Here is an 18953-nt window from a genome sequence, read left to right on the forward strand (position 1 = left end):
CTGCTCTTTTCTGCTCCGTGCTGCACGCGCTCATGAAGGCACTGGGTAAGATTTCAACAGTGATGTCAGCTTGAGTCTCACATATGCTGGGAGTCAAAGAGGACAAAGAAGAAAATGTGACTCATTGCATGCACTGCCACAATTTTTTATGTTGCTTAACTTTATGTTTTCTGCAGTGCCTTTCAAAGTTTCTATCAAGGAGTACGTTTCAGGATATATAACTTTGCTCGATATGAAATTATCAGTATCTTTGGAAACATTTAATACATCGTGATTGTTTAAATGCTGAGTCGTTTTCTGTTGTAGAATTAATATTCATAATAATATTTATACAGTGGCACTATAGGTGTTTGCAGTTTTACAAGCCTTCACGGTAAAAATGTCTAAATTAAATGTCATTATTGGGCTCTTTCCAAAAACATCAGCGTCTGTGTCACACTGATTTTGATCAACTGACTTATTTTATTGTAACCAAAGCTATGTTCATATTGTTGTCTTGTTTTTCCTTTAGCGAGGTGGTTTCCTTCCACTTGTAGCAGGACCAGTACGTCTGCCAGCTCCAGGCAGAGCTCCAGTGACCAGGAAGACCTCAGCATTCGCCAATTCCTGCTGAATTACCACAAACAGAAAGAACTGACAGAGGGCATTGGAATAGAGGACGATGACACTGAAGACCGAGGTAATAGGTCTGTCTAAGGGCCAGTGGAATATAAGCTATAGTTTGTAGTGGTGGTTATTTTAGATTCAGAGTGTAGAGGAGATGGATCATTGTAATTAAGAGTCATAGAAATCTGAACCTCACTGCTAAACTGGCGGTAACCAGCATTTCATCGCTGCTGGCCAGCACTCCTGCAGAGGCTCACAGCCGATGACCCATTAGCAGTCCTCAGAGCCTTCAGGGTAAGTAAAACAAACCTGTCTTTTCATTATGTGAGTCAAAATTATTCAAGTCGTCTATAGTAACTTGTAATATTGAACTAATCAAAGATGGTGCCCAACAACAGTCTTATTTCATTCAGAAATAGTTCTATTATTTTCTTCTTTGGGTTGTAATGTGAAGACTCTTTAAACTAACATTTCTTCTATCAGCACAGAAAAATCACTGTGGATGCCTTCTTAGAGGCTGCTTTTCAAACTGTCTCAGAGAATCACAAAGTAGGACTTTGGGATAAATGAAGCTGATAGTGTTTTGTGATCTTTGGTGCAAGTGTCAGCTGATTCAACTTGTGGGTGTAAATTAGGCTACTCGTCAGCTCCTGTCATCAGCTGGAATATTTTTGAATTTGTTATTCATATTTTCATTGATGAACTGACAAATTCAGACACGTTAAGTCTGTAAACAGTTATTTATTCACTCAGAGCTGCTGCTGGGAAATTGTTTCATCAGCTTTGGGATATATACGAGTTTTGTAAATACTACAATTCATCCATGAGTACACAACGGGAAGGTTTTATTGAATTTTGACGGCTTGCTGCTTTTGTACATTACATTTTTGTACATTTCATTCCAGGTGCTGTGCGTGCTGGCTGAAACATGTGGGGACTTTCTGAGGAGGAGGGTTTCTAAAGAGGTTCTGCCCAAGCTGAGCGCCTCTCTGGCACGGCAGGCTCCGATCAGCGCCAAGGCTGGGCCTGTCTACACACACACCCTGGCCTACAAACTGCAGCTGGCTGTATTGCAGGGGCTGGGCTGACTGTGCCAGAGACTGGATCTGGGTAAGAGAATAGAGACACAGTCCTCACAAACAGCACAGTTTTACCAAGACACAACATGAGTGCATCATCCTGTAGAACTGTACCTGGGATCTGGCAATGATCAAAGCAGCCACAACATGGACAAATCAGAGCAAGACAACTATTCTTAGTATGACGCCTCACTTTATGGAGGTTGGTGCAACATGAAGCCCATTTATGTAAAACCACATTGAAGATAGATTACCTCTTTTCAGCTGTAATATTTAACTGAACACAATGAGAGCAAAGGGTAGGAGGATTTGTTTGGCCTACTGCTAAATGCCTCCTGTCCAATACTTTACTTTTTCTTTTCACTTTTTCTCTGTGATGTTTTCATCCCATATTTATTTAGGGTAAATACATTTTATCTATCTTATCGAAGCCTATTTGATCAGAGGGCTGTAACTTTCTTGTAGTAATAAACTTTATGATACTCCTAAATGAATGAGTTATAGTCAGCTTTCTTCCTGTGAGTGAGACAACAGCAATACAAGTTTGTGTCTGTACATTAGTACAGAGATGAAGACGTCTCAGTACTGAGGTTAACAAATTAGGTTGTTAGCCTAATTTGACATTAAAGCTGTGTGTGGGGAGATGAGTCGTCAGAAAAAGCCAAAAAACTCAAAGAACTCATTGAAGCTCCTTCACCACCAGGTGGCAGTCTCGTATAACAATGAAAATCAACCAGTGGTATCACAGCATAAATCAGGGCATCTCTGTTTTATTATAAAAACCTTAAAGTGTGAAACAGTTTGACATCCTAAACACGTGACGGTGATGTTGTTGCTAAAAATGCCTCTTCACTGTGGCAGCTCTGTCATTCAACATATTTTAAACATGACTTTGATGATACGGACCACAGCCAGCTGTGCCAGCAGGATGCTGCTCAGGTCCAAACTGCACACACAGCTACGACTGCAAGCAGCTCTTCTTATACCCAACTGAGAAATGTGATTGTTCAATCAGCGAATCACGAGGTGACAGCGAAGGAGGCCGTTTAATTGATAAGCTCAGAGAAGTTGTTGTTGTTGTTTTTGTTTACTTTGTGCTCGACATACTTCCATTAGCATGTTGAAAATATTCAAGTGGCCTGCAGGCTTCTGCCATTACATTACCAATTATGCAATTATGAGCTGCTTGTGTAATTTTTCATCAGTCATTAAGTTCATTAAGCGCTGATGTCCCTGTCACAACATAATGGCTGCGGATTGCTCTAAATTTCCAAAGCTGTTCAGTGTGTGTGTGTGTGTGTGTGTGTGTGCGCCCTTTAGTATTCATCCTGTCATTCATGTGTCTGAGCTATACTGAGATGATCTTACTCCTAACATGACATGTTACAGTCCGTCACCTAACAGAGAAGAGACTCCTGGTTGGAACCTGCAGCTGGTGCCTTTCAGCGTGGAGGCTAAAGTGGTCGGTGTGAATGTCAGTGTGTGTCTTCATGTTAGGCCTGTGAGAGGCTGGTGATCTGTCCAGGGTATACCCTGCCTCTCACCCTGTGATATCTGGGAAGAGGCTTCAACCCTGCATGATCCTAAACTGGATACACAGTTAAGTAAGATAGAGGGACGTAAATTTTAAAGAAACAAGAAAAACCCCCAAACTTCAATCTACAGTTGGCTGATGGGGTCCAAGTGACAAGGTGGTCTGGATATTCAAAGTGGAAATGAAATGCTCATTTTATTATTTTTTAAAGCATTATATAAATAAGTTTTCATCTACTGACAAAACTGGGATTTAATTTTCATTAGTGGTGGCCCCAGGCTGGTCACCTGCGCAGTGTGGAGGTGAACTGAGTGACACGGTGAACATCACGAATGTCACACCCTCCCACTGAGGTTCATCGCTGACAGAGGAAAAGTTACCAGCTGGTGACACGTGGTGTCACAAAGGTGACAGAGCTGTCTGCAGCCTTTCCAGAGCCAGCGTTACATCTAACAGTGACAAGGACTGCAGTGTAAAGACAGTTGTTTCATTTTGTAAGAAATCAGGTTGTTTGTGAAACTGTTCCTTTAAAATAGCTTACGGCACTTTGTGTACAGCAAACTCTCTCATAGTGTGCAGATAAACAGGCACGATACACGTTGTGTGTTTGAGATGCTCTTTGTGATTATTCTGTGAAGTCGGTTTCAGTATGTCTGTGGCTTCAGTTCACAGTGGGTGTGACAAGGATGGGTTTATAAAGGAGATTAACCAGCAGTGGTGAGGGAGAGGTGGAGTGGGCAATTTCGAGAATAAATGCTCACATGGACAGGCAGAATTAGTGTTGGTAAGCCAAACTGTACAAGCTAAAATAATTCTAAACCTAAAGATTATTTTTAGTACTTTGAATGCTTTTTAGTCAATGGTTACCTGAAGGTTGTAGCCATCAAGAAACACCAAACTTAGGTTCCTCACTAAAGATGCTCTGACATCATTTACTGTTGCTTGTTGTGGATACTTAGCCTTCAGTTTTGTCTTCATAGGGCGACAAACCTGCTTAGCTGGGTTTAGTTTGGGTGACTGAGTCAGCCATCTGTACTTCACAGTACAGACGGAAAACAACGATTCGGCTGTCACATCAATATGTCTATCCCCTCTAGTGACTTCTTGACTTGTTAGTTTTTTGTAAGGTTTTTCTTCACCAAGAAAAGAATCCTGTGAGCATCCACTTTAGTCACCCTCCAGGATTTCCCAGTCCTTTCAGTGTTGCTCAGCTTGTCAGTGTGTTTTACATAAGTCTATTTAAAGGATGCATTAAATTGTTAATTTGTTAAGTCCATAAACACTCTGCTGTCTCTCTCTCTCACTTAGATCATTAACTCTTCGGACTGCATTTTGAGTCTTCTCTGAAATGGAAGTTCAACTCTTATAAATCATAATGAAATAATGAAAAACTCCAGATCATTTATCTGCTTATTTTGTCGTGGAATAATGAGGGAGTGGGTCTCAGGAAAAGAAATATAATCTGAGTGCTAATTTCTTAATAAATAAAATCCATGTAAATAGAGTTTTACAACCACAGTTACACCACTATCACCGAAATCATATATTTAGCTGACAGTTTGGTTTGAAATGCCTCACTGGCCTCTTGGTTTGACATTAACACTGTATTTCAAACAAAATCAGAGTACAGGCTGTACTGACTGCAAATCTAAACTGTTTCTCTGAGAGGAAAAACAGTAACTGCAAGTTTCTGTAGGTTTAATGGTTTTGGTATACACACCTGTAAAGTAAAAAACACGTGAAGTGAATAACAATTTCACAGATTAAAGATTTCATTAAAGTATACATACCTGAACTCAAATACAGTGTTAACATTGTGATGATGATTTGTTAGCCTTACCTGAAAGGCGGCAGTTTCTTACAGTGACTTGCAGAGAATAAACTATATTGGTCTCTCAGTGGCTCAGTTAGAAGGCAAAGCTCCGTTACTGTGATTACCTCCTGCTGTCTCTTTCTGCCTTGGCAGAGCTGCCAAATGTATATAACAGTAGACCGTAATTTAAAAAAAAGTCCAATCGTCTCTATTAAATAGGTTAATCGGTTGGGTGGTTGAGTCACATTAAGACAAATTATTATTGTAAATTAACTGAGAACTCTAATAGACCCTGGATAATTTTGGCAGCATTCACTTTATCCTCTGTCACAAAAGTAATTTGCTTCTCATGAACTAACTTGCTGAGAAGTCAGTAAATGTACTTTTAGGTTCTGGGCCCTACGGGTAATTCCTTCTTTTTGGTCTTTATTATACCTTCGTCATCAGATCTAATATGCAGTACTATGCAAAAGTCTTGAGCCAACCCTCATTTTGTTATATTTTGCTTCCGAGGAGCCTGATTTGGACGCTAACATTTATTAAAGTCGTCTTGAGCAATATTGTCCAGACTTTATGAGCCTATTTCAAAGTTTTTATTTGGACTTTGGCTGCTTTTTCACTTGTTTTTAGTCCAGTCCCTGTTGAAACATTAAAAATTGACCAATGACTCATTCAAGAATAGAAAAGACACTAACTCTAGGGATGAACCAGTGTTGTTTCTACACATAACTGAAAATCTTTTGCACTTTGTTACTAGCAGTGTTTGCAAAAACACTATTTGTTTCCATTTCTGTACTTGTACTGAATCTATGAAAAATTAAAACTAAAATACAGTTTGACAGCATATAATTATTTTTATAGTTCTATACATGACAATAAATAGTTTTTATTATCATGTTATTTGCATCAGCAAGGTGTTAAAGTGCTATTAGCCAAAAATCTGGCATAGGTTGGGATGCTGTGCGGTGTGTCCTTGAAAAGAAACTTGAAGTGTAGTGATGGCTGTGAGGGTCTAAAGCTGTCTGTAAAACACGGTGGAGGCTCTGTCATGGTTTGGTGCTCCGTGTCAGCAGTGGAGATCTTGTCAAAACTGATGGAATTATTAACTCATAAAAGTGCAAAATATAAAGAAATGAAGGCTGACTCCCCTCTCCATGAATTGCTACCTTATGTGGTGGGGGGGTTTGTGTGTCCCAGGGATCCCAGGGGCTATGTTGTCGGGGGGCTTTTGCCCTCTGCTAGGGTCGCCCATGGCAAACTGACTCCAGTCTTTTGCACAGTACCGTACTTTTTACTCGTTCTTTCAGGCATACTTAATCACTGTTCCTGAGTTTGATTGTAGTAGGTTTGTTTTTCTTTCTTTATTTTCTCTTTAAACCAGATATTTTTCTCTTAAAATAAAACTATTACATTGAAATGAAAGCACTGCTCACAGTTGTCTGATGGTTTTAGTGTAAAAACTGAGAGCAGTGTTTGCATATACTTTTTTAACTTCTCTCTGGCTCTGATGCTTCTGTATTTAAACCCAGTAAGATTACACCTAAATTACACCTAACAAAGGAGCCAAAATGCATTTAGGCAACAGTTAAGATAACAACCTTACATTATGTATGTTAGGTTAGACTGTAGTGCCCATACGTTCAATACTAAATAAAATAATTTTTTTATGCATGTGTGGCATTTGAATTAATCCATTTAATGTAGCGGCATACTCACATAAATTCATAATGTTTATTTTTCTTAAAGCTGGAAGAGTGTGCAAAGTTTTGAAAGACACCGCTGGACATCATTCATGTTATCATTCGTACTGAACAGTATCATCAGCTGAAATGATAAAGTTTCAGTGTGAGATGGAAACAAAATGAGCCTGATTGGATTTTAGCCATGCTAGCTGCAGGGCTCGTCAGTGCCTCCAAAACAGCTCTTACTTATCAGGACATGGGACTTCTTGGGGTGTTCTGTGGTTAAAAAAAAAATACCTTGAACTACTTTAAGATATGCAAGCTGAAGCTTTTGGATTGGCTCTTATAGTCTCTTGACCTGATAATTGAAAATCTCTGTGGAGATCTTAAGCATGCTGTGTGTGCAAGACAGTCTCAAAATGTCTCACAGCTTGAGATCTGAGGTAATTGTGTCCCAGTGACTCCTAGGTACAATTTTAACAAGGTGCTGGTCTGTGTCGGCATCACGCTAAAGCTGCAGATTGTCAGATGACCATTCATGTTATTAATCTACAGGCTTGATATCTGAGGTTCGAGTACAGTGAATGGTCATTAACATCTTTTTAGTGGAACCAGCTCGAGAAGACTTGGAGATTATTTCAAATAAGTTCTTGTTCAAAGGAACATTGAAGAATCATTAAAAGATGTGTCGGCTGTGCCCTTAAGTGAATGCTCAAGGCCAGCAATAGAATTTAAAGCATGGTGAATTAGTTTTAAGGGACAAAACGTATGCCAGGAAATTATCCCCCTCCCTCACCACCACAACAACACTGCTAGCCTCTTAGATGGCACAACTAATCCATGGATTCACTGTTTTCCTGAATCCTATGTATATTGCAGCAGGAGGAACAGAGATCTGTTAGGCTAGCTGGAATAGTTTTTTTCCACAATTTTCAATTTAATGTTTAGAGTTTGCCACTGTGGCCTCGTTTTTCTGTTGACAGTTTCTAGATGCTTTGTGAATGTTGCTGTCACATGATCGGTTGAGCAGATATTTGCACTAATGAGCAGTTGTGGCGTTATCTAATAAATTGGCCGGTGAGCATTTCAGCTCATTTGGTTGCCAAAGCAAGGCTCTGTCTGCTATGAAGAAACATGACGCCGGGCTCAGCTCTCACATGTCATAGCTGAAGTCAGGCTCTTTTTCTTGAGCCTCAGCCACGGGCAGATTTCTAGCCTCAGTTAGATTCAAGGTCTTTAGTCCTGGAGTTTCTACACACAACCACTAACAGAACACTGGGCACAAACTGTTATAGATTATGTTTAAAAATTCCCAGTGGGATTAATAAATACAGTCTCTATCTATATTTACATGCTTCCTGTCTGTGTCAATACATTCTATGGCCTTAAAAAAACAAAAGCTCTAAAGGTCACTGAAGGATTTTCTGCTTACCTTGTACTGCATTACTGGTTAGTACTATCACAGGCAACCTCTCTCAGAGGAGTAAAGCAGTGGAAGCGTGACCTCTCCTGTCTTTTTAAACCTTGTTTTTTATGAGGAAATTAATCTCTTGAGATTTAGAAATTTGAGTTTTCCTTTTGAATTTTTGCCAAAATGGACAACATTAGCCAAGCATGCTATTTGATGGCTGGACAAACCAGAACTCCTGGACACACAGAATCACACGGAGAGCACAGAAACTCCACAAAGTCTTGTTCTTGTTTTATACCCAGGGCATCTTGCTGCGAGGCAACAGTGCTGACCGCTAAGCCACCATGTTGCTTTATTACTGAGATGTACCCATGCTAAAAAGAAAAGGTCTTATTTTCCCATCAAAAAAAGGGGCTATTTTTTTCCTTTATCAATCTTGTGCTTGATTTTCATTGCTGGCACTTGATGCTGTCCTCCTTTCTATCCGACGGGGGAGAGATTTGGTGTTGGGAGATGGAAGGAATACGAAGGAGCAGCAGAGAAACAGTCAGCGGCTGCAGCCTCACTCATGTGAATACCGATTTGGCTACAGCTTACCTCTGGGACGCCTGCAGCAAGCCAATTACCAAGCCTTAGTCACAGAGAGAGAAAGACAGAAACACACATTGACTGAAACAAATAATATGTTTCAGCTCTAGCTCCAGCTTCAGCTCCAATTCCACCCTGTTACTCATTTACCGCAAAATTTACCACCACCAGGCCCTTTCCTCTTTAGTATTTCTCATTCCTCTCCTTCCATCCGAACACCTTGATTCCACAAAAGACTACAGGCCAAGAGTGTAGCCCCAGAAAGGGAGGAAGAAAGGGGATAAAAGCAGCTGCTAAATAATCCCATTTAACTCTGAAATGTGCACTGCTGCTTTTATTCTTGACACACAGCGAGCAGGCCTGGTTCAAGCCGAGTGTGGGTTGAATTGGCAAATAGAGTAAGCAGAGAGGGAGAGAGACATGTTTTGAAATGAGGCTTGAAAGGCAGCCCAGTTTGCAGCTCAGGGAGTTGCTAAATGTCTGCTGGGAAGGATGGTGAAAGAGAGAGATACAGAGTGTGAGTGAGATGGGAGGAGGAAGATGAAAGAGTGGATGGAGGGAGCAGGAGCTGGCAAGGTTACGAGAGGCGCACCAGGTGAATGGGAGGAAAGGAGAACACAGGGAGCTGGGCCACCGATAGACTCAAGACATAAAGGTGGAGGGAAGTGTAGAGGAAAAAGGGGCGCCCCCTTTTTCCCCCTTTTTCCACATACATCCACTCCTTAATGCCAGGAAGACTGGATGTCTGAAATCCTGGGATGTGCAAACAGCCTGCTGTGAAATTCTCCCTGAACCACCTCAGCAGTTTTACTGAGCTCATTAGGAGTTAGCAGAGGTAAAGTCCAGGCTTGGTCTACTTTTTATACTCTTTCATCTTTTTCCTGGTTCCTCTTCTTTCCCTCCTCCCTTCTTATCTTTATCCCATATTTTTGGAACCAGGATCATATCTTTAAAGGATTTGTTCTTTTGGATATAAAAGTGTCATTATGTGCACGCACTGGACATAATCACTAAAGAAGCACTCACAACAGTAACCATGTATGGAGCCAAGCCTGGAGCTTTCCTCACATCCTGCTGCACCACTGCCTGCTGTTTCAGCCCATCCACCACCCCAGCATCCACCTGTATGCTCCTGGAGTTTTATGAGTAACATATTTGCAGGGAGTGATCCACCCGAAGACCAGGCACCGAGCTCAAACTGTATTCTGCTGCTGTGATTAATCAGTGAAATTAACTTGGCTTTGTTCCATTTTATTCTTTTTTATTTTCTTTTACAAGTTGATTTCTGTTGTAATTTCTGGATAAAAGTTAAAAATATCAGATTTTTCTATGAATAAAATATAGTAAAAATGTCCTGTGTTTGGTTTTCTCAGCTGAAGCAGACCTAGATGTGGTTTGTGAAGCCTGTCTACCCTACCTGAGCTCCAGACAACCCATCAGACTGCAAGAAGCCTGTTTAAGGTAAGTCTTTATTAAGGACCACTGTAGTAAGTAACTAAATCTTTCATTTATACTAATGTGTTTGAGTGTTAGCACAGCTAAAAACAAAAAAGGCTCAACTCTTATCCATCATTTAATTATTTACTTGCTGTTTATGGTTTTTAGGTATTACTAATGTTTAAGCAGTATATACACATATATTTGTACTATGTGCAAGACGGTACTTTTCTTTGGGTATTGAAATTCTTGCATGTCCTGCCTGATAATAATTTAGTATGGTCTGATATTTTTACAAAAGACAAGGTGTTGCTTTTTTCTTGTTTTGTTTTTTCAAATCTGTGCTCACATGGCCCTGCAAATGAATCTTCAGTCTGTTTCTAATCAAACCACAACACACAGCTCTGATGAAGCACATTTGGAGTGTTTAACTATTAATCAGCAATAACTAATAGTGTTTTTTGCCTGATACTTTGAATGCTAGTTAATCAGAGATGAATATGTGAAGTGCAGATCTCAGAGTTTTCAGTCTTAGTTGATTTGACAACCACTGTATTACTGGTGCTAATAGCAAAGCTTTAATATAAAGGCCATACACTGTAGGGCCAGCAAATCTAACTATTGTTGTTTTTTTAGGAAGGCAATAAGTTAACCTCATCTTACTTTATATTGCAGTGGCACACCAGAGTTAGGTACACCAGTACAATACATTGAATTCTGTCTCTAATATTCAAATCCTTGAATTAAGGAGTTCTAATCACTTCAGTGGCCACAGGCTTATAAAATCAAGAATTTAGACATGCAGACAACAGCAACTCAGCCACTAAGTGGTAGGCCATGTAAAATCACAGCGTGGGGATGCTGGGCACATAGTGTGCAGGTTGCCAACTTTCTGCAGAATCAGTCACTATATAGTGGACAAAGTTCATAAAGACATCTAACTTCTGGCATCAACAAGACATTTTCATCAAGGGAACTGCAGCTCAAAGGGTATTTTCTTTTTATCAGACCATCTATATAAACAGTAAGGATGGCTCTGTTGGAAGAATCCCTGTAGATGAGCATTTTATGAAATACAGTCATACGACTTTCAGGTCACTAAAACCAAATTTCTTCCCCATTCTGATGCTTACATACAAAAATACTGCCTGTAATTGGATGATTAGATAATTGTATTTAATGTCTAACCAAGTGGCTGCTGAGTTTATAAATATTGCAGTACTTCACCTGTGGTCCAGTTACCTCATTTAGTGTTGAGTTGTGACCATGCAGACATTAATTTTTGTAAATCTAAATTTAGTCAGACACTTTAAGCTTAAATGCAGAATTTTTACTTGTTTAGTTTTTTTGTTTATTTTTATTTTTTAATTAAACTGTTGATCTATCTTAATCTTTCCCTGACACTGGACAGAATGCCATAAATGAAAACTGTACCATCCAGTTGACATCGTATTGCTATGTTGGTCATTAATAGCCATAATTTATCCATAAAATCCATAAAGTGTATGCAGAAGAAAAAGTGAAGTCTTTTTTAACCAAATTACCTGCTAAAAATAATAATTTAAATTCTACAGCTTATATCCTTTATTAAATATTAGTCTATAATATTTAGATTGGCACCATTTTTTAAGGTTTCTACCCAAAAAAGCTTCAAATAAATCACATGAAACACCAAGACTAACAGGTGAGTACATCATCTTCATAAATATTGTTTTTTCAACCAAAAGCTGAAAGCTTTAAAGTCCAGCTCATCAGTGAGACACACTGTCTCAGTGCTGGATGTCAGGCACTGGGTCAGTGTGGCTACTTCAGTGATATATTCATTACAGTGAAATTCTTTATTTGTCATCAGTCTGACACATGCTGAATGTCACAATACATGCCTAGCAGCACATCTAAAATACTGCCAATCAGGTAAACTATTCATTACTATGTACGTCACAGGAAAAACATATCATATGTTACAGAGCCTTCAGTTTTCAGGCCCCTCTTCTATGGAACCAGCTCCCAGTTTGGATTCCGGAGACAGACACTATCTCTACTTTTAAGATTAGGCTTAAAACTTTCCTTTTTGCTAAAGCATATAGTTAGGGCTGGACCAGGTGACCCTGAATCCTCCCTTAGTTATGCTACAATAGGCATAGGCTGCTGGGGGGATTCCCATGATGCATTGAGTTTTTCCTTTCTCACTCACTATGTGTTAATAGACCTCTCTGCATTGAATCATACTTGTTATTAATCTCTGGCTCTCTTCCACAGCATGTCTTTATCCTGTTTTCCTTCTCTCACCCCAACCGGTCGCAGCAGATGGCCCCGCCCCTCCCTGAGCCTGGTTCTGGTTTCTTCCTGTTAAAAGGGAGTTTTTCCTTCCCACTGTCACCAAAGTGCTTGCTCATAGGTGGTCATATGATTGTTGGGTTTTTCTCTGTATGTATTATTGTAGGGTCTACCTTACAATATAAAGCGCCTTGAGGCGACGGTTGTTGTGATTTGGTGCTGTATAAATAAAGTTGAATTGAACTGAATTGAATTACAAATATAATTTTAACAGTTTTTTGGATGACATTAAAAAAGTCCCGGCATGACAGCAGCTATGTCATAAAACTGACTGAAAATCTTTCTGTTTTTAAAGCAAAGATAATATTTAAATCCTTACCAGCAAATTTCATTATGATAGCAGTTTTATTTCCCAGATTTTCTTCTTTCTTATCACCTAGCTCTGTGTAATTAAGAGCTACTCTGTCATTTAGAAAATGTCCCTTAGTCATCACCTTGATTATCTAACCTCCTAGCTTCTGCTAGCCCATAATTAGTACTTACTGTACATTAACATTAGGTGAAAATGGAGCTCTACTGAGTTATGTTTGATTAACAAGAGAAAACAAAAACTACAGTATTGGACATTTTTTGGCTGTTCCCTTATTTTCCAGAGGAGGGAGTCTCAGCAGATGGATCTAAACACATTTTTACACCAAATGACCTTCTTGATGTAATCCTCTCATTTATCCAGGCTTGGGACCAACAGTACGAGTATACTAGCTTTGGAAGCCCTGAGGGTGGCTGTCTTCTCCACCAAGGAGCCACTAAAAAAAAAAAAAAAAAAAAAAAAATATATATATATATATATATATATGAATACGGTTACAGCTGTTGATTGATTGATTTTTCTTTTTTTTTATGCTGTACATTTGTGTCCTACTTTTTGATGGTTGTAGTAGGACAACACAGACAAAGTTTTAATTTTGGTCTGTTTTTAAATGAAATTTTCAGCAGTTAGAAAAATTTGAAGTAAAGGAAGTGCTTCAAGATCCATCCTTTGGAAACTCTATGGCAAATCTAGCTCTGGTGAGGACAGGCTGTGCCCTATTAAGGCAGAGGTTGCTTGACATAGTGACAAGGATGCTGGCCGATCTATCATTGTTATCAGTCAGAGCCCTGCAGGGTTCAAGAGATGTGTAAATGAAGGAAGCAGAATGTCTCTTCCATTATCACATCTCCTCACTGATGGGAGAGCCCGGGACCTCCCCACCTCACCGCTCCATAATGGATGTATGACGCGTCTAGTGTGGGGAAACAAGATCGCCGCATGTTTTGTATTTAGCTGGCCTGGCTTAATGTTAGCGAGTGCGGCACAGCGCCTCTTTATCTCATCCGGTGCTGTTGCTATTTATCCTGCTGCCAGTACTGACAATAGCACCATTAGTCATCAGCAGCAATAGGATGAGGGGAATCTGGCAGCACCTATTACACGCAGGCAACTGCCGAACATCGCTTCTCCTTGATGCACATGGACAGACACACACAGAGCAAGGGGCTGTAAAGGTAAACCGCAACTGGCGAAGAACAACAAAAAACACCCACTTAGGTAGAAATGTGTAGTGAATACTCAAACTCCATTGTTTCATATACAATTTATTTCATTTGATAAAGGCATACACTTAGTGAGAGACCAAACATTCTAGAAGAAATGTACATTTCCCTCGTTTTTCACCCCAACAGTGATCTCTTCTTTACAAAACATCAAATCAAATTACTGGTTGAAAAATAATTCTGCTGATCACCGCTTTAAACCATTAAACCAGCCTCCTAAAGTCTGCCCATAGTAACAGAAGCACTGTTGTCCCTCTGGAGAGTAATACACCAAAGAAGTTGAACCATTCATGGCCTTTGAAACCCAAGAATATATTTTGAGGCAGAGGATTTCAGTGTTTCACTAACATTTCCTCTTACTTTACCCCCTCACCGCCGAAGGCTTTATCCAAAGTGTTACCCATGTCCACTTTGTCCCAATTGATCCCTTCAGAGTAACCTACAGCCCAGAAAGCCTCCCCTTCACCTTTACAGACGAGGTTTCATACAAGCATCTAAGCAAAGAGATTATTCTTGAAAATGGCAGAAGTAAAACGGCCCCTCAGACCTTTTCAGACACACATGTTCAGGCTCATTATTATGTGATTACACTCATGTTTGCTGCCCTGCAAATACAGTAGTTTAAGAAACACTGCTGAAGTACTAAGATACATTAGGGGAGCCCCCCTTTCTGAGCAGCTATGGAGAGAATGTGTCATTCATCTGTCTGTACAGCACTTTTGGAAAGCAGGAAAGCAACAGAAAACTGCTTAAAAACTAAAAGATCTCATTGAAAGGACTTTAAAAGTAAAATATGGACTCGGAACAGAATGATGTTTTTTTTTTTTTTTTTTTTACAATATAAGTAAACTCAGGTAACACTGTTTTTATTGGTTGGCTGCAAAAGTCTTTTTTTTTTAAGAAAATCACTGAACATGCACTAGCTTTAATTCATATTTTACAGTCATATACACAGGGTGGGTTTAGAGGCTTGTAGTGGAGAGGATTGAGGCTTTTTTCTTTTAAAATGACTGATAAGAACTGGGCCAGAGCACTGGAATAAAAGAACTAAGCTGGGAGAGGAATACAGCCCAGCTCCTCCATAAACGGGGGAAGTTTGTTCCACGAAGATCACGATCTATTCTTTCTATGTATTTATAGTCAGGATTCAGAGGCACACCAAATCTGTTTAATTTAGAGGCATTGGGATTTGACCGTTTCATGGCTTTCCAATAGGTTGGGGTCCGCATGGAGCGATTTGATTGATTGATTTCTTTCAGCGTGAACAGCCATGAGTGGACCAAACCTGCAGCACGAAGGAGGGAAGGCAAATTTTCAGAGAGGCGTCATAAACTCAAAAGAGCTCTGTGGGGAGGATTCAGCCCATGTTGTTGTTGGTTTGATTTAAAATCTCTCCCTTTTCAAACTATCGATGTACTTGTGATTTAAGACTTGTGTCTGTGCTGGATAAGCACTGCTGCACAGGGAGAACACTTGTCGATGTGTGGCTGTATACTTATTGAATACACACAGAAGAGAAAAAAAAGATGTAATGAAGCTGAAAAAGATTTTCAGGGAAAGAAGTAGGCTGAGTTTCATTCAGAATACTCTCAGAATGAAAGGGAGGGTTTTTTTCTACTGGGGACAGACCCAGTTATAAATGTACAATATCAGCCTTTCTTTTCTGAGGGTGTATCAAGTGACAGAGTAAGGCAGTGGAAGAAGTATGAGCATGAAAGCAGAGTGTGTCTTTTACAGTATCTAAAGTACAAGAGTGGAACAGAGCACGGGTTAATAGTAAGACAGAAGTCTCTTTTTTTCTTTTTTTTAAATAATTGGTGCTGAGACCAGAACCTGTGGAGCTGCCTAGATCTACACATCAGCACCCCCCTCCCCCTTCCCACCCTTTTGCTGAATGCTGTGAAGCCAGGCTTTACAGACAGCCGAGCAGTCCAACCCAGACCCATGCACAGCGAGAAAAAGCTACATTCCCTGCACAGTTTGCGGCCCTGTGCTTAGAATAAGCCATACTGGACATTTTCTAGAGATTCTGGATTTGTGCACAGGCCTGCACTGTGTGGGAAGAGTAGCTTTTTTATGCTGTGACACACATCATATTATGCAATCCTTGTGTAATGCCATCTACAGCGCACAGCTCGGTTCGTTGGTGCAGTCATTGTGGCTACTGTGGTTACTGTCCACGTCCCTCTTCCTCAGCTCTCTGCCCGCCTTGTGTTGCTGACTGCTGCTGCTGCTGCTGCCGTGGCTGTGGTGGGCAGGTGAAGAAGAGCGCTTGCCATGCTCCTGGTGGTGCCCGTGATTCTGGTGATGGCCGTGAGCGTGCTCTTTGGTGCCACCGAGAGACTCCCCATCGTCCCCGTCAGAGAATCCCACTCCTCTCTTGGTGTCGTCCATGGCCTCGAAGTTGTTGCTGGGGTTGCCGCTGATGACGTCGCTCTCCGGCACCACCTGCAGGTAGGCTCTGACGCGGTGGTGACGCGCGCCCTCGATGTCGCTGAAGTCGATGACGCGGCACTCGTACGTGCCCTCGTCAGACGGCTTGACTCGGGAGAGGCGGAGTTTGTGGGAGATGTTGCTTCCTACAACCTTCACAACCTGATGAAGGTAGACAGACAAAAAAACAAACAAACAAATAAAAAAAATATATAATGTGGTTGGACTGTAACAAATATATCCAATATAACTTCCAATCAGAAGAGATTTTACTAATAAGTGGCCGTTTCAAGATAATGGCAACCCAACAATAAATGTAGTGAAGTAAAAACTATTAGTTTGATGAGTGAATGAATGAACTAACTGTCACTATAGCTCCTGTTCATATCAGACCAAGAAAAACCTGCAATCTATTGAGAGTACTGAATTAATTAATGTTGAGTCCCTTTAACTGGAATAGAAGGAAAATGTCATTTACTCTTTCAAAAAATGAAAAAGAGCAATTTGAAAACCCTGAAAATGATTCGACTAATATTTCAGCAAAAAGCAGCTCCTGTACTGTAGCTATCTGTGCTGTCAGATCAGCTTTGTTTGGCTTTGTTCTTGTTCTGTATATGCAGCTGAAGATGAGCCTTCAAAATAAAAAAAAACATAGGAAAAGTGCACAAAACCCCCCAAAAAGGACTTTTGCTATCTCACAGACCCCGGGATGAGTTATGTTCTTACAAAATGTGCACTCACCTTCTCACTTCAACTAAGCATGGTGTGCTTTTTACTGGCTTCAGCTATGAAGTTTTACTTTATTCATACGAGGCTGCTACAGTAGCGTATTAATGTTATTGTAGGTGAAATAGAAGAAGTTTGAGCTGGGTCAACATATACAGGGCTGTGCAAAAGTCCTTCATTTTTATATATTTTCCTTCAAAGGAGTCAAATGTTTTGTCATATTTAAGATAGTTTTGAGTTCACGGGCTTTCTGCAGGTCTGTTAGAGTTTCTCTTTAGCTGTTTTTTACTTATTTTCAGTCCAGTCCTTGTACGTGACCCTGTTCAAAGAGTTTTTGTGTTTTTCGTCTGAATATGTTTGCACATTTCAATAAATCGATGCACCTATTTCTCGTTTTCTTTGTAGCAGCACACAAAGAAATGAGTGAAGAAATAAGAGGCAGCTCAAGACTTGCAGAGTACTGCATGGTCTGTGAGATTAAAGTCATCATTTTTAATGAACCTCATGGCTACCCTTTGTAAAGTGGGAACAACCTCATTACATCACACATGTGGCCCACTTGCCTGGCCACGCAAATTACACTTCAAATCTGACTCGGCAGTAAAGATAAACTCAGTATTTTAACTGTGAATCATCATATTATCATAAGCATCTGGATATGACCCTGAATTGTGCCTGTTTAGAAGAAAATAACACACTGATCTGAATGAAATTGGCAGCACTCCTTGTTTACTTGTAGCCTCTGTCGCATGATGGTGATCCCACTTGCAAAATGAAGTGATGCGGCTCATTTACAAAAAGACAGTTTCTGAAACATTTCTCATAAATTTGTAACTTTAATCTCATTTGTTGACTGCAAACTTTCAAAATGTTATGAAATTTATCATTTTTCTTGTAAACCTGTGCAATTTTCTGAAACACCTTTAAGTTTTTCTTTTTTCTCTCTGAATTGGATAAGTGGTTAAGATGATGATAGATGGATGGCTCATCCAAATGTATCAGATTTCACAAAAAGGTTTTTTTTTCCTTTGCAGTCCTGAGCCGGTTTTCCTCAGAAGAAGAACACAACACATAGAAAATCAAGACAAAATGACATCACAGACGTGGCATTTATCTTCTCATCTAACAATCAGCGAGAATGCAAATCAGTGCATCGTTTCAAAATGTCAAATTATTACTTTGATTGTATAAGCATCCTTCTTGCATGCAAATTCAGTCAAGCCACTTAAGGCTTGCGGCTGCCTATCATACACTCGTCTGTGTTGAGAAAATGAGCTGAGTATATTTTGAAGATAGTTAAGATGCGTGAAGTGTTGGAGGTACAAAAGAAAGATCATAAGAAGAACAGAATAAATGTGTAGTGTGGCCTGAATGCACTCTGAGGCATCGCCTCCTCCGAGCCAATCACTCAGACAAAGGTGGCGCTTAATAAAATCTGTGAAAGTACGAAGAGAAGGTACCCAGGACGTCAAGCGCTTTGCAAGTTCGCAGAGCAGCAGTTGAGATGATGAGAGTCTGGGGACATCTTAAGATGTGACGCACCAAGATATAAATACAACTTCATTTATCACCCACCTTCCTCCTCGTGACGCCAGTAGATGTTGGGATGTGTGCATCGTGTGAGGCAGCAACATTTGCGCGTTTGGCTGTAAGCGTGAGCTTAATGTGTGCTGTTTGCGAGCTTGTGTCTGCATATGTGAGCATCTCATGGTGTTTTTTGCTTGACTGTATGGATGTTAGCCAGGATCCATTATATAGAGAGAGCTCATAATGA

At 40.1% G+C, this 18953-nt stretch overlaps 1 protein-coding gene and 1 long non-coding RNA gene across 2 annotated transcripts in view; one reads left to right on the forward strand and one right to left on the reverse strand.

The window, feature by feature from the left end:
• The first annotated feature begins 662 nt into the window (after positions 1-662).
• Positions 663-11178, forward strand: LOC112843376 (uncharacterized). Its single transcript, XR_003215708.1, has 3 exons — positions 663-900; positions 1512-1716; positions 10087-11178. It is a non-coding gene; the product is annotated as an uncharacterized LOC112843376 (long non-coding RNA).
• Positions 11179-14044: 2866 nt separating this feature from the next.
• LOC100698494 (V-set and transmembrane domain-containing protein 2-like protein) overlaps positions 14045-18953 on the reverse strand; it is a 49366-nt gene continuing 44457 nt past the window's right edge. Inside the window, exon 4 of the mRNA XM_003449125.5 lies at positions 14045-16615. Coding sequence (XP_003449173.1) covers positions 16142-16615 — 474 coding nt within the window. The 3' untranslated portion in view covers positions 14045-16141. The remainder of the gene's footprint in view (positions 16616-18953) is intronic.

The sequence above is a fragment of the Oreochromis niloticus genome, linkage group LG20, assembly GCF_001858045.2.
Source record: "Oreochromis niloticus isolate F11D_XX linkage group LG20, O_niloticus_UMD_NMBU, whole genome shotgun sequence".
NCBI classification, from domain to species: Eukaryota; Metazoa; Chordata; class Actinopteri; order Cichliformes; family Cichlidae; genus Oreochromis; species Oreochromis niloticus.